The sequence below is a fragment of the Megalops cyprinoides genome, chromosome 1 (genome assembly GCF_013368585.1).
Source record: "Megalops cyprinoides isolate fMegCyp1 chromosome 1, fMegCyp1.pri, whole genome shotgun sequence".
In the NCBI taxonomy this organism is placed as follows: Eukaryota; Metazoa; Chordata; class Actinopteri; order Elopiformes; family Megalopidae; genus Megalops; species Megalops cyprinoides.
Window position 1 is genome coordinate 31,886,861 of NC_050583.1, and position 15,732 is coordinate 31,902,592.

A 15,732-nucleotide genomic window follows, 5' to 3' on the forward strand; every position below is an offset into this window, starting at 1 on the left:
GGGGAAAAAATCAATTGGGAAAAAACAAAGATTAAATTTCAACACACCGCCTCAGTAGCACATAAGATATACATGGACCCTGAATCCTGAGATTGAGCTGACTTAAGACTCCATTTCATTCAAGTTTATTGAAAATGTGCCCATCTACTATTATTACTGTATAAACAAACATCTGTAAGCATATCTCTAGTCTTATACAGAGTGGTCTGTATAAGATTAGATTATACCATAGTGGTCTTAGTATCAGAGTTTGTGTCTCTTGAGACTACCTTAATTTGTCACCACTTGCTTTGTGCAGAGCATTACTGTAGTGACTTGATTAATATTGGTATGTGGCTGCATCACCACTTGCTGACCGATGACGGATTGATTTCCAGTGAAGCCCCTTTTCATTTTGGCCCAATAGACAGCAGCAAATGCCTGAAGAATATCTAGAGCGGGATGACATTCTTCTAAAACCTCTGCGGTGGAAGATGGGAGACCAAAAAATACCCAGGCAATCCAGTGGTACGTCGGACAGCTGCTGAAAATTACAGCAGCCCCTCTCACACACGCTGATGGATACAATAACCCAGCAAAGCTGCTCTGTCCGCTCCTCTTGCCAGCTCATTTTGGCGGAATCTTCAAAACTTGATTCCACAATACCCATGCAAATTCAGAAAGCCTGCGTTTGGACACCCACGAGAACTCTTCCCTCCTAAACACCGTGAAAATAAAATCATGATACTCTGCCACGAGTCGAGGAATCCAAACACACGTGAATGATGTAGGTAGGCAAGTCATTTCCATTTCACAGCGGATGTGGATCAGCTGGTTATTTGCCTTACATTGTTCACAAAAAAGGGGATGCACCAAGAGCCAACATACATCTGTTTTAGGGAATCATAAGGGACATGCTGCTGGTTTCTGTGGCTTCAAAGCATTTATCTTCTCAAGAGCACATATTCTTTTGTCTTTCAAGCAATGCAAGTTAAGCTGCAATCTTGTACCTCTCACCACCTTAGGAATTTACTGGAAACCATCGCATTCAAAACTTGGTTGTTTTTTTCCTCCGCTGCACACAGTGTAGGGCTTCCCTTGCCACTGTTCAACCAAGGTGACATTCACCGCCACCTGACCAAGAAAACTAAATCATGAAACAAAAATTCAGATTATTAATTACTACTACTACTACAATAAGACAGCATCGCAGTCTGCAGGGTATAAATGTGGCTCTGCCAGATCACATCAGGTTTTTATTTCCACAAATAACAATAACGCTTTTCTAAATCATTACAAAGTTTCCTTGCTGAAATAGTATTTTTCTCCATTTGAGTTAAGATGCACACACCGGTAACCAGGTATTTTATTACCCGTACTCATACCTAACCACAATACGACTTTATTCAGCTTGACTGTATTCAGCTTTCTTAGTGCTCATCTCCAGCAGGGCCTTCTCCACCTCTACATCCTTCACCAATCTCTCAACACTACATCAGACCATGTGGTTATTACCACATACTGCTATAGATCTAAAAAAAAAATTAGAAAATAAATGTCACAAAATTAAATAAATGTCAAATGTATGTATGTTAAAATAAGACTATGATTATAACATAACTGCATAACAAAGATTTTCAGAGATAAATACACTCTCTGAACACTCATAGTGTGAGTTTGGTATGATTGTTTCCTCATTCATATTGTAACTGGAGATTTCTGGGGGTAAGAGCAGGCACAATTACATTTGGTTTTGGCATAAACAAAAAACTGAGGAACTGGAATTATAATCACTTGTTAAACTCACAGAAGGGATACCTGTCCAGATAGTGTAACTCCCATTTTAGTTCAAACTTGTTCCATTTTATAAGTTCAGAATGTTTCACGAAACACATTGATACAAAACACAGGTACTGTAAATGAAAAATGACCCCCCTCCCTAGGCTAACTCTTCACCACTATACGAAAAACTAACTGCAACTAAAAATAGTGTGAAGAATAGAGTGACTCAATGCTTTTTTCACTTCCTAAGGTTCCCTTGCAATGTCAGATGAAAGGCAGAACCATATGCACTGGCTTTGTACATAAGAGACCACACACAATGCAGCCTTGTGGACCCAGGGAGGGGGTGGACACCCATAAACTGCAAATGAACTCCTGAGATCCACAGAGACCATCTAAACTGCACGGTGTTTAAGTCTCTACCTGGCTTACTTTAACACCCGATCTTACAACAGGTGGCATAGCATTATATGTTCAATTCTCATAAACATTTTCGATTAGATTCAATTTAAGTTAATTTATTTGTAGTTGATACTCTGATCACAGTTTTTTGACACAATTTCTCAAGCACTGATATGTACCACGGATGTCAAAGAGTTGTTCAACTGAAAACTTATCTAAAAGAGCATATTTTGAGATTGCCTATACTCAAAAACATTTTCCAAGGCAAGTGAATCTTGTTCACTTGCAAATGTTCTTAAGCATTCCACCATCAGTACTGAGCTAAATGCTGTACAGTAAGGCAGAGCAAAGCATCAACAAAGAAGCCCTTAACCATTTTGCACAGCCTGACAAAACAGTGTAACATATAGCTGCTTAAATGTTACTAATGCTACATCAATAACTCCATCAAAACTCTGCAGCCTTTTTTTGAGATATGCCTGATTTACCATGAAAATAAAATAAACGTGTATGAAACAACCAAAATTTGTTTATGACAGGTGGCTGAGACGATATGGAGGGTGTTTGGGCCAAAAGCTTTGGTCACAGTTGGTACTAGGCCTTCAACCTTGCAAGTAAGCACATTTTCAGGGTCAGTCATAATTAGGGAGTTCCTGATTCTGGGGAATCAGTATTCTTAGCACACTCAGAATTGTAATTTCTCATGTGTTGTAAGTTAGCTAACATTAATTTGTCATGAACAAGTTGTTCTGAGATTTACTTAGTAGTTCAAATCATTATAATCTCTACCTAGCTCTCATTAAATGTGCCACATTATCATGACAACAGCACATTCACACAGAAATCTTCAACATAAAAGAAGACTTTTTTCAGTACGTATCAAGTAAATTCATGCTTAATACCATTTTAGTACACTTGGCTTTAGTACAATCTGCTTTTAGAAACTGCTAAAACTTCGTGGATGTACAGAAAGATGAAGAAGAACAGCAAATGGAGTTGCAATCATAACAGCACAAGGCTAAACTTGATTGCTTGCAGTTTTCTTAAATGTAAGCTGCATACTAGATAAAGCTTACAGTGAAAGCACTTCCACGTACAATTTGAAGATCACTGCTCTTGGTGGGAAAATTATTCTCCAGACACTTTCATTCAAGATGGCCAATAAAACCTCAAAACATATCTTTTAGAAGCAGGCCTTACGAGCGGGCAATTTAGACTTATGTGAAAGGAAATAAAAAGCATGGAGGCAACAACCCCCAAGAGTTGCCGATCCGAGGAAATAAAAAATTGTGGTAATGCCCGGGATGAAACATGACTGCAGTGCACCAATTTCTGCTTGGCGAAGGCTTCGAGAAATGAAACGATCCCGGAGTGAAGGGTTTTGCCTAAGCTGCAAGCGAATTAAATTTCAGAGGGGGGAGTTCTGAGAGGAACCCCAGATTAAATATGCAGCTGGTGGGGGCCGTGATCACAGACCTGGGGTTGCCTTCGTAGGCATACACACAGCAGAGAGGTCAGAGCAGAGGGGGTGCCTGTCTGGAAGCCAAGGGGGGACTCACTGCTCCCTATGCTAAATGAGTTCCAAATGCCTGTCTCAGGAGCACTGGAGGGGAAATGGTGGGCTTCTGCGCGAAACCCTGGACAGTTAAGAAAACGTGATACTGCCGTTTATGAGTGGGCTGCCAGGGCAGGGGAAGAAAGAATCAGCCGCAAGATTATAGCAGCCTTTCCTGATTATTCCTGACTGTGAAAATAGCCAGAATTTTTATATGACATAAGCATGCAGTCAGGCACATCAATTTGTAGAGTTTCCCAGAAAGATGGAGCAGAAATAGAGAGGGATTTAAGGGAAATGCCTAAAAACCTGCACCAGAATCTGCCATGGTCCTTTTCAGTTCTTTTCAAACCTAAAAATCACATTCTAAATAGGCCTACATAGATTCAAATATATTAAAACGGGTTTTATGAAGTAGTTTGATTGGGCGTCACGCTATACACTGCTTTAGCTTTAAAACACGCATGAAAACATACTGAACCATCACGTCCCAAAAAAATATCTAGTGTGGGGGGAAAAAAGAGAAAATGAGGTTTCACACTGGTGCTATGCACGTCAAGCATGAAAACACATGCCCATTGCCAAAAAATGTGGGCTTCTAACGCAGTGTTATATCAGCAAAATTGTGCTTAAAGTCCAGCACTCTGTACAAAACAGACAGCATCATTTGGTCAAGGAGTGTAACTAAAATTTTATGATATTAAAACAGGAGCCATAATTGTCCAAAGAGGACAATTAAGAGAATTAATTTTACCCAGAAGTGCCTTCACAATTGCAATGCGTGTGCGTGTGTAGGGCAGCAAGCAGGAGGTGAGACGACAGCTGTGGGATTCAGCGGGTGTAGTGGACTTGCAGTTTAATAACTTCTGCCGACCTCTGCAACAGTGGAAACACACTAGGGCTCCAGAAGGGAAACTCTTCATCTATGTATATCTAAGGGAAGCAGCTACCCAGCTTTAAGCTTTTCTTTCAATGATTCCTGCACTTTGCATCCGAGAGAATGATTACCACCTTTAGGTCGTCCATTTCACATCTGACCACTGCCACTACTTCGGGAATGCAACAAGTGTCGTTTGTGAAAGCCAAGGTTATAAACAAGAACAGAAATGAAAGAAAGAACCCTGTCTACAGGTTACTCACTGCATCATCTGCCCCAGGTGACTAAACACTGGTGAGAAGTGAACATGAGAGAGAAAAGGTGGAGAAGACATCGCCCGGCTGACAATGTCACCAGCACATGCCAAAGCAAATATACTTTGTAGTTTTGCGATTCAGAAAAAGGTTGGTGTTACACAGTGGAGGTGGTTGATGCGACTTACCACCTCTTCATTACAAAGCACTTTGAAATCCTCGAAAGGCGCTATATAAATGCAATCCATTATTATTAGTATGCAGCTGGCCTATTCTATAAAACTATTACCTTTTATTGTGGCAAAGGCAGTCTGAAACATTTTCATTTAGATACTAAGTCCTAGAGGGTTAGCAGGAAATAAAAATGCATATCCACTTTTGAATTTTATGCAAATTTGTGTTTTACAGCCACATTTTCAAAGGTCATTTGACTTCTTAGTAGTAATTACACTGGTGTATAGAATCTTACTATCAGACATTAAAAGACTTATCTAGAATGATACAAGGGTGGCTTAATGGAGCCTTTATGTGAAGAAGTGACTGAGAAAACCTATTACATTTGATTTGACATGTATATAAAAATACAGAATACGCCTTTATACTTCCCCTCTATGGGATCAAAGAGATCTCTGAATTATTGCACTTCCAACACTGAACTACTTTCAGAGTCATTAACAAATAGCACAGACGCACTCCTTAGAATTCATCTGCATTCAGATTCATGACCTGTAATTACGAGATGAATAGTGTAAATACACAGCTGTTCAGTGTTACATCAGATATTACCTCAGTGTCACACTCCGTATGTTTTATGCATCTGAATAGAATTACATAGGACGTTTTACCAACACTCAACACTGTTCATCCACACATTATCCTGGATTTAAAATGTCAAAGTTAGTTTACAGGTGTTTCTCTTTCAAGATTATTCTACCCTAATCATAGCTGAATCAAATGTCAAGGCCTTTACCCCTGACAAAACCAGGCCCCAACGATGATCCTTACAAATTATTTGAAAGAAGGGATGCAATGGCACATTGGCTTATAGGGAAGTACCAATGTAGCACCTTACAGTTCGGTGATTCAGCATGTATTGTGTACAGTGAACAGAAGCATTCTGAATATAGCCTAGCTATGCTAATTACTGGGACAGAAACTTCCCCACGTCTGCAGCCTGCAGCTGGAAATACGAAATTGCAGATAAATGTTTTTGCAATCTGAATTTTTTCAGGGAAAAGAATGTCATGACCCGTAGTGCAGCAGCAGGGTATAGTTCTCCCTGAGAGATTCACTGCAGATATTAGGGAACATTTTTGATAGCATTCTGATGACACCATGTGAGCCCCTGACAAACAGCAAACTCCCCAGTGCGGTTTTTTCACTATGCTTTCATTCCAGGGATGTAGTAAGACTGAAAGATAGATACCGTTAACTCAAGCAGCAGCCTTTAGACTATTTGTATGCAAGTATCTAAACCATTTTCATTGTATTAACATGAACTGCAGCACATGTATGCCATTCAAATATTGTTAGTTAGCTATGATGTTACAGTGCTAACCCAGCTAGTCAATCAGCAATTAGACAGGCCTGTTATCAGGCCAATCTTGCATAAATAATGACAAAGGCCATCAGCTCTGAAAAACATGTTGGCACCTTTCTGCAGGTAAAAAAAATGCAACACCTGGATAGGGTTGGGTACCGAAACCCGCTGCCAATACGGCACCGGTTCCAATACTACCGGTATCTACCAGACCGAATCGCAACACAGATTTTGGTCCCTCATTTCGGTGCCACTTAAATGCCTGCCCTGAGCTGTCAATTGAAATATTTGCCCTCTGGTGCTCCAAAAGGGACACTACAGTACTGTAACTGTTATTTAGTGTTAAATTATTGTAGTTGGGTTAGATTTTATTTATTATGTGAATTAGTTATGTAAATTTGTTGTTTTGTATTTATTTATATTTATATATCTAAGTATACTTTAAACTGTTAACAGTTAACCCTTTCGCGTGTACGGTCACACCGGTGTGATCAGCTGTTTTGCATGTTTGCTAAAACCGGTGCGATTACAACACTAGACTGGAAAAATTCTAGCTAACTTAAGCTTTGAGGAAACAGCGATTTAAGGTTTAAAAATATAGCAAATACTAACTGAAAACTATGAGAAACTCAACGCTAATGAAAACATAACGAACCATGTAACGTAACACGCACGATACATAGCATTAAACTAAGTTACGTGCAAAAGGGTTAATATATTGTTCAATTTCAAGTTCAAATTTGCCTTACAAAAAAAAATCTGTTCTTTAATGTCGTCGACCATCGTTTTGTGCTTTTTTAAAAGTATCGGTTCAGGCACCGTTTAGGCACTGTTACCGTTTTAAAAGTATCGCTTTAGCACCGGTATCGGAAAGAACCCAAACAAGACCCGACCCTACACCTGGATCAATTATGCCAGGCTGGGTAAAATGGGACCTTTTTGCTGTTTTACTGCATTTCAATATGGGTCTGAAACATCTTTCATTTACAGAGAGTATTCTGAGGCATGGGGACTATTAGAAAGCATACAAAGGCAACAATACACACTGAAACTCATCTAGAGCAATGGCAAGAACATATAAAACTCACTGCACAAGTTACTGTAGAGCACTGGCTGGCTGGACACCTCACTATAGATGACAGACGTCAGCTGAACCCAAATGAATGACTGTCTCTTAGACATGAGAATACATTCAGGTCACGATACATTTCACAAAATTGAGGTCACGATACAAAATTATCACAAAGTGATATTCCCCCGAGAAATAACATACACATGCAAATACAGAGATGAAAAGTCTTAGGTTTGGTTCCATGCTCCCTGCATCTAGAACCCTCCTTGATTTAGGAGAGCATCAGGTTTTGTTTCTATGGTACCAAATAATGTCTTTCAATCTTGGCAGGCAAATTGCGCAAAATATTTTTGAAGGACACAAAAAAACAAAAACATCTCATAATTATTAGATTTATACACATTATTGAATTATGTATCTATTCAGGTTTAGCTCAGAGAAAATACTTGCGTCCATGACTTGGATATGCTTTCATTTTAAAATGAGTGAAAAAAACATGTTCAGATTATGTCCATTTCTCATCGTTTATATGAAACGTAGTGCAGGGTTGTGTTCCTGAAGATGTTATACCCAGAATGATAATTTGACACAGAGACACAGATAATGCACTATTTTTTTACATGCGGTATCAAGGTATGCACCAAACCATGATGTAAAAGAGGCCCCATACTATGAACTTATAGAAGCTTTCAGTCTCTATTTTAAAGTACAGCTTCTTTTTATAATTCCAGCCAGTAATTTCACTTATTAAAATTACTAAACACAACCTCTTATACATTCTTCTTTGTAATTAAAACTACTCCATGCCTTAAGAGTTTATGAATATCAAGAAGGAAGAGGGCTAACTTCCAAGTGTTCAAATGCACTTTTAATTTGATCACAACTTCCACTGGAATAGTAATAATGTAAATTGGCTGGGGAGTCCATGGGGAAAAGATTGTAACTTGGTGACCATTTTGAAATCATATATCATTTTTTTCAGATACAGGAGGCTGTCTGCCAGACCTCCTGCATACAGAAGATTACTACAGCAATCAACCAGCCTTGCACATGTCTAAGATGTGCAGCCTACAATGCTGCACCCTATACAACACCACATATTACAATGCAGAGATTCTGAGTTCACAAAATAGCCCAAATGTCTTCAGAAAATATACAAACTAACAATAGTCACTCATTTTAAAATGATTACTACTTTATTTTCAACCAATGTAAAAAGTTTCTCTCAGAGAAGTGTGGGAAAACTAGGTCACTTGCAGGGATAAAATTCTGGAACCCTCAATCACCGCACTACAGAATGCCAATAGCAAATACCAAGAATATTTCTGAGTAATTCTGGGGAGCAAAATCCACCTGCTACTCTCCTTGCTACCAGTGATAAAAAAATCTGTAAGAAATATAAATAGAAATTTCGGAGAGAACATCCTTAATAAAAACATATCAGCACTGCCGCCTCTATCACTAGTACAAAGCCCTGTAATCCTCTGGAACATACAGCGCTTCCAAACCCTTTCCAAATGCCTATAGGTGTATTACCATTTCACCATGTTACCTTTTCAATTGCTACTTGGATTAGAGCCTTTATGCAGCCAAAGAAAATCCAATTTTCCTCACTAGAGAGGTAGAATGGGTTCCAGTGTATTCAAGTGCTGCTCATTTTACAGTAAATCTTTAAATCATTCCATGTTTCTGCAGATTAACAGTAGTGGGTAATCGGATACCCCTTCCCCACTACAGATCTCAAAACCAGGCTGGCTTGTTGGGCTTAATGTTCTGGTGGGTTTCCATGACTTTTGGTCGAGCCAAACAAAAACAAACCAAGTGAGCTCAACCTGCTGATGTTACTGGTGCATTCATTCTAACAGGCCAGCTGTGTTCAGTAAACTGCGCAACTATGTCACTTTCACAGTGATAAACAGTTGCTTCAATTCCTGAGTGTACTGGCATTGCAAACTGCTGTATCCTTTTGGTTTTGAGCTGAAGATATCAACCAAAGAACAGTAAATACATTTAAAGCTCCACTATTTTTTTCACCTAGCACAGCTTCCTCCCTTCTCCATTTCAGAGGACTTCTGGATCGCATATACGGCCTACCATGCCCAACAGCTTTCCAAAGGATGATGACATCATATTCTACAGTCCTGGTTCTGGATAATGCAACAATCTCCGGTTTATGCCAGCATGGTTCCAGCTCAACAGTGGAAAAGGGACACAAATTGTGATACCCTGCATCAATCTCTGCATAAGCAAAGAACTATAACATGGTACTAAAAGGCGAGGGCTATTTCACTACCAATGACTTCTTGTTCTGCAAATTTTGATAAATCAAACATTGATTAACATTTCAACTCAACTGAGACGACTGGCCTTCTGAAAGTCATACTGCTTTGTTGTCTGTAAAACTGTAGGTGGAGAATGATTCCTTTACCTTCACACCACAGCAAAACCCTGATTCTCTATTTTTACCACTCAAGAGAAATCCTGTTGAGCTTTTCTCAGAGAAACCTTTATTCTTCTTTAAAAGCATGCCTTTCACAGAACACCTGCATGGGGAGCATAAAGAGCTTGCGGTTCTGTCTTCTAATAAAAGAAAAAGCAGCTTCTCTTACTTGGCTACAATAGTGCTTCCAAAGTCACAGATACATAAGAGCCATAGTTTCATGGTCTACACTGCTTTCTCCTCCTTTGCACTCAGCTGTGTTCCAACTCAAATTCCTTTGAACCCAATGCGGTGTAAATCTTCAGTCAGCGCTGAAATCATCTGGGAGTATGAAAACATTAGCTCCTTTCTGATTCATTCTGTGTAGCATTAGACTTGCACAGAGAGCCTACGCAGTCTCAGCTGAAGAAAACTACACTGTGTGAGGGTTTACCTGTACTCCCGGCTGTCCTGGTACCTCTTGCCAGTGACTGCCCTCTGTGGGGCAGTCTCCATCAGCAGCTTCTGTGTAAGTCGGTTGGTGGGGGTGGGGTCACACTCCAGATGTTCATCCGGCTCCTGGTCACACTTCCATTCCTCATCCTCATTCAAAGTCGGTAAATATCCAGGTAAAACCTTCCCATTCCCTGATGCTGAACTCTGGTCACTATACAACTTTGGGCTCTCCCCACCTGTCCTGGTGTACTCCAAATAAATATCAGACTTGAGAAACACAGGATATGTGTTCTCCTCCATCATATTCTGGATTTCAGTCTGGGCCTGGTCAAACATGGCGGGATCGATGTGCAGCTTCATCACACAGTCCTTGATGAAGCTCTTAGTGGCTGGCTTGATCTGCCTTGACACAATCCCATTGTTGTCCAGGATGTATTTTTTGTAAATGGCCTTTGCCAGTTTTAGTTTTTTCTCCTCACTGCACTCATTGGCCTCCAACTTCCGGAAGCCACTGCACGCAAACCAGAAGTCCAAAAGGTCCGCGCAGTCCTCCTGCTTGAGAAAGGTCCTGAACAAGTGGATCCCATCTTGGTCATCCAGGAGGGAGTGCAGGGACTCAGCCCACTTCAAGTAGGGCGGCGTGGGGGAGGCACTGCCCTCGGGCTCATATCCCAGGTCCAAATCCGGCCGCCTGGGCGTGGCCGTGGAGGCCTCGCTTTTGAGGCTCTCGCTCTTGCCGGAGTAGAAACTGTGGTTGTATTGCCGCACATCGCTAGACACCAGCTCTCCCTCCTCCCCAGGGACAGGGGGTCTTGGAGCATCTTCAGTGAAGTTGCCCCCCAGGTCCACTGGGTATCCCTTTTCTCTCACGCTCATAGTCGTAATGTCCACTTTCCCAGTCCCAGTACGGCCAAAACTTCACAACAATTAAATCCAGACTTCTACCAGTGCCGCTGCCAAAGAATTCCTCCTGAAAGAAAAAAAACAAACATATTAATGAGACCAGACTCCTTTTCAACTTGCACCAGAAAAATGATAGCATTCTGAAGTCTGTCAACATGGAGGGCCTGTGACACGTTAGGGACATAACACAAAAACAGACAGAGGTGTGTACTAAACTATAATCTTGAATTCAGTAAACATTCACAACTAACAGAAAGACATCAAGACAAATAAAGAAGCCATTCAAAAATGCACAATGTGTGCAATACATGGCTTTATATCTACAAAAGGTATTTTTATTGACCAGATCAAGAAATCTTGGAGCTTAACATTTCATACAACCAAGAAGTGTTGTTACTCTATAGATCTTAAAAAGCATAAAGCACAAGACCCTTTGTCTTGTTAAAAATTAATGTTTGCTTCAAAAAAAATGACGTAGATATAGAAATGTGTTAACCTACACCTATTATATACAATATTTTCACAACACGTTTCAGAGCCAAACATAAGACCTATAAATACATATCAAACACGTTTACCAATATCTACAATATAAGAGTTGAAACACTTTCAAAATATGCCAGTTAGAGAATAAAATGAATTTATTCTATTTTAGTTCAGCAGCAGACTATGGAAGGAACAAAGTGCTATATGGCCTTTGCATACATGATAATCAGAGCCATTACCCAGGTCGTGCAAACATGACAAAGATTTTAAAAAACATGCAACTCCAATCTCAGATGTTTTAGAATTTTAACCAGAGAAATTTATGCTGTGCATTTCCATACCAGTTGGTGATTGAAACCCAGGCTACTCTAACAAGCAGGGAAAGTAAAAACCGGACCTTTTTCTTAAACAGCTTTGCCTGGATAAAATCACTGTTGAATCCACTGACTACATTATTGTGGCAACATCTGTACCTTATACTCAGCCTCTTAGTCTGCTCCGATTCAAATTTTTCCCCATCGACAATGACACAACTTCAACTAGCATGAAGCACAAATCGCAAAACCATTTGAACTGGTTATGGATCCACTTATAGCAAATAAGAGAACTGAAACAAACAGGAGAACCACTGTGAATGACTTCAAGCAGGATTATTTTAGAATATCAGGTGTCTGCTTTCAGTGTCGCATCATCATGTAGCCATTGTGTTTGCTTGACATCAGCCCCACATTATGACCGTGAACCAGACTCTCTGGTTGCAGTATGCCTCAGTTTACCTTTTTCTTTACCCACTGGTACAAACAGACCACAATGACATCACCTTTTTGCTCCAGTTAGTCTTTTTTGTCATTTTTTTCCATTCATATCTTTTAAATGCATCCAAATCCTCAAAATGATATACTGAACCCAATGAGGGAACCCTCCACATCAATACATACACTAAGGGGACTTCTGCGATGTCTCTTCTTATAACAGTTATATAGGCTAAGCTTTGCTTTCACCCCCGCGAAGGATAAATCTTAGCCATATTACGCAGACTGCAAGCTACACAATCCAAACAAGGACCGAGCATTTCCAACTGCAGAACACACGGAGCACCACAATCTGCCATGACTGTGACGGTTAGAGGAGCGTATGCAGGCACACTGATAGCATCAACAGACGACCTTGGCTAAAATACTTTAGTCCTTTCTGGGTGGTGAGACGAGAGGCTGAGGGATTATGGACCAGGGATCCAGTTTGAGAGAGCGGATTTTAAACAGCTTAAACAGTATTTATGAAGGTAAATGTGGAGTTTATGTATATTCTGGATGCCTTGTTTTGGTGTTCAGTGAAGCACCCCATTTCAGAAATAACGGATGCAAATGCCAGAAACTGAAAGGTATGAGGAGCTGGTGAATTAGGATAAAACTAAAGAGCTTCCTGTGTATGTACTTGTATGACTGACACTTGACACAATGAACGACACAAGTGAATTTTCTGTACATCCAGATGCACAATTACAGTGTAGCTATACAAGAGAAATTAAATGCATTGTACCAGTTAGCTAGCCTACCCATGCAATGAAGTCATTTTGATCTTAACATTTCACAGAACAGACAAGTTTAACATTCTGTCCTTTACTGATTATAGTTGTGAGTGTTGTTCCAACATTGCCGAAATACAAAATTCTTATTCAAGAATGTATGGCAAAAACATCTCACTTCAAATTACAAACATTTTATTGGTGACAAATCAAAGTAGACCAATGTATTAAGCGCCTCTTACTCTGTACAACATCTAACATTACGTATTTTATTAACTCTAAAAGCTTAGATAATGTTGGCTCAAACTGACTCTTGCAGTAAGGGAAAGGGATTCACTGAGACAAGCAACACAAGAACGGACTGCTGAATGGCTAAATGCATCAGTAAATCAAAGTCTACTGAATGTGGTGAATGACGCTAAGAATTGACGACAGAAAATAACTTTCCCTTGACCTAAAACACGACTGGCTAGCTGATGCATATGACAACTGACACACTCATCTATAAAGGAAACAACCTATGTCTCAAAGTGCACACATTTCCGACTGCACGAGGTTAACTAGCAAGTCAGCCTGCGACTTATTTTAATCAACATCCTCTCAAGAAACTACCCTATGCTGTCCACCACCCCATTTTTATCGCAAACTATCACTAAATGTTTTAGTCATCTTACATTGTGGCCATCGGGATAGCTACCTGTTGGGGAATCTGTGCATGTCTACCTAACGTTAAACAAGCAGGCAGTAGACAAGATACTTATCTAGACTGCTAAAAACAACTAAGGGTTCGCAATGTGGCCAGCTAGCAATGAAAATGATGGGCCACGGCCAGTGGAATCTTGTTCTGCAAAGCGCATTTCAAACTCACCACCTTTCTCTTCTCAAGCCTCAGCTGCTGACCAGTAAGTAACAAAGTCGAAGTAAGAGAATGGCCAGTTTAGCTTTGGCTTTACACGATAGCTAGCCAAATCATATATAAGGTTAATATTTCAATTTCAATATAATGTTAGCTTGCTAACAAGCCATCTTAATTGCTCCTGGTTTTAAAACAACCGCGAAATGATTTCTAAGTTGGTCAACCAGCCAGCTAACCTTGCTAACAAGCTACCTGCATTTACTCATCAGAGCTTTTTTTACTTCTCTTAGATCGTTTTAGATAAATTTCTGGCAAGCCACACTGAACTGGTTGTTAGCTGTATTGATTTAGATAGCAAGCCAACGTTAGCAAGCTAAAATTGCTAGCTAACGATAGATCTACATGTAGCAGCTAATCAACCACGCGAGTGTTCTTACGGTTGCACACATACTTAGCAAGCTAGCCAGGAGGCTATAATAACAACCCGATGCATTTCAACTAACCACGCGTTTTAGTTTGGTTGCTAACTAGTAGTATGATACCCCCTTTCGCTACCCTCTCGACTGCTTTGAAGTAAGCCCCACATTGCATTCACGTCTTGGCCTCTTGGAGTCTCAGCAGCAGAAACGGATGGGGGAGGGGAAGCAGAAACAAACTCCACACACAGCCAGGCCCTTCCTCAGCAGACCGACAAGTACACAACTTTACAGTTCACATTATTTACGGCAATGGCGTACCGATTTGCACCAAATACTCATCGATAATATGCACGAACCTCACATCCCATTCTTGTTTGATCGATCACAGCTCATGGCCCGAATCCGCTCGATTTGATTCAAACACAGCAAAGCGAGGGCACATTTCATCCTTGGCTACCGCAATCCTAAACCCCGTGCTGGAAAAGTTTCATACCATACCTCTGAAAGCCTGCTCTCCGTTTTCGAGTGCATCGGGGATCCTGGCGTGTACAGTTCACTGTGAATCGTGTCATAAGGACGAGTTACAAGAGTTTAAAAATAACAAAGAAAACAATCCGTCCTCCTCCACCTCCCCATGGCTGTCTCTCACTCTCATTCTGAGTCGGTGTCTGTGAGTGTGTATGTGTGGACCAGCAGGCGCTCAGCAGCGCCACAAGCGTTAGCAAAGCCAAACTGCAATCTGGGAAAAACAGGAAAGCCTGGACACTAAGCAGTAAGTCAAGACATCTTGTCTCTCCAAAATAAAATGTGAGCTATTCTGTCTCGAGAGGTCACACTATATATACCACGGCAAACACCAAATACTTCGGAAACCGGGGACAATTATCGAACTTAACAAAAAATCCAAAATAATTTAAGTAAATTCGCATGTGGATTTAGGATGAATACCACCCAGGCCATGCGACTAACACTAATGTTGCAGTCCACATGTTACATGGCCACACTAAACTCATCATTAATGATAGTGATATGTCCTGATGCACATCCTAATCACATTATGTAGTTCCCTAAAGTAACCTCCACATGCTTCATTCAAATTGGTTGTATCATATGAAAATAAAAAACAAACATAAATGAACCTTTAAACATACAGATGAAATGCCGACATATGCCTCAACAGGAAGGCACATACCATTTAATTACATGA

At 40.3% G+C, this 15,732-nt stretch overlaps 1 protein-coding gene across 4 annotated transcripts in view; it reads right to left on the reverse strand.

The window, feature by feature from the left end:
- LOC118779117 (axin-1-like) overlaps window positions 1–15,164 on the reverse strand; it is a 29,531-nt gene extending 14,367 nt beyond the window's left edge. For 3 of the 4 annotated variants that reach the window (XM_036531040.1, XM_036531023.1, XM_036531032.1), the window contains exons 1-2: window positions 15,024–15,164; window positions 10,335–11,306 (exon numbers count right to left, since the gene is read on the reverse strand). In XM_036531040.1, coding sequence (XP_036386933.1) covers window positions 10,335–11,212 — 878 coding nt within the window. In that variant the 5' untranslated portion in view covers window positions 11,213–11,306; window positions 15,024–15,164. Of the gene's footprint in view, window positions 1–10,334; window positions 11,307–15,023 lie in introns of those variants that run through there. The other variant, XM_036531048.1, reaches the window with a different exon arrangement.
- Between the last annotated feature and the right edge of the window lie 568 nt (window positions 15,165–15,732).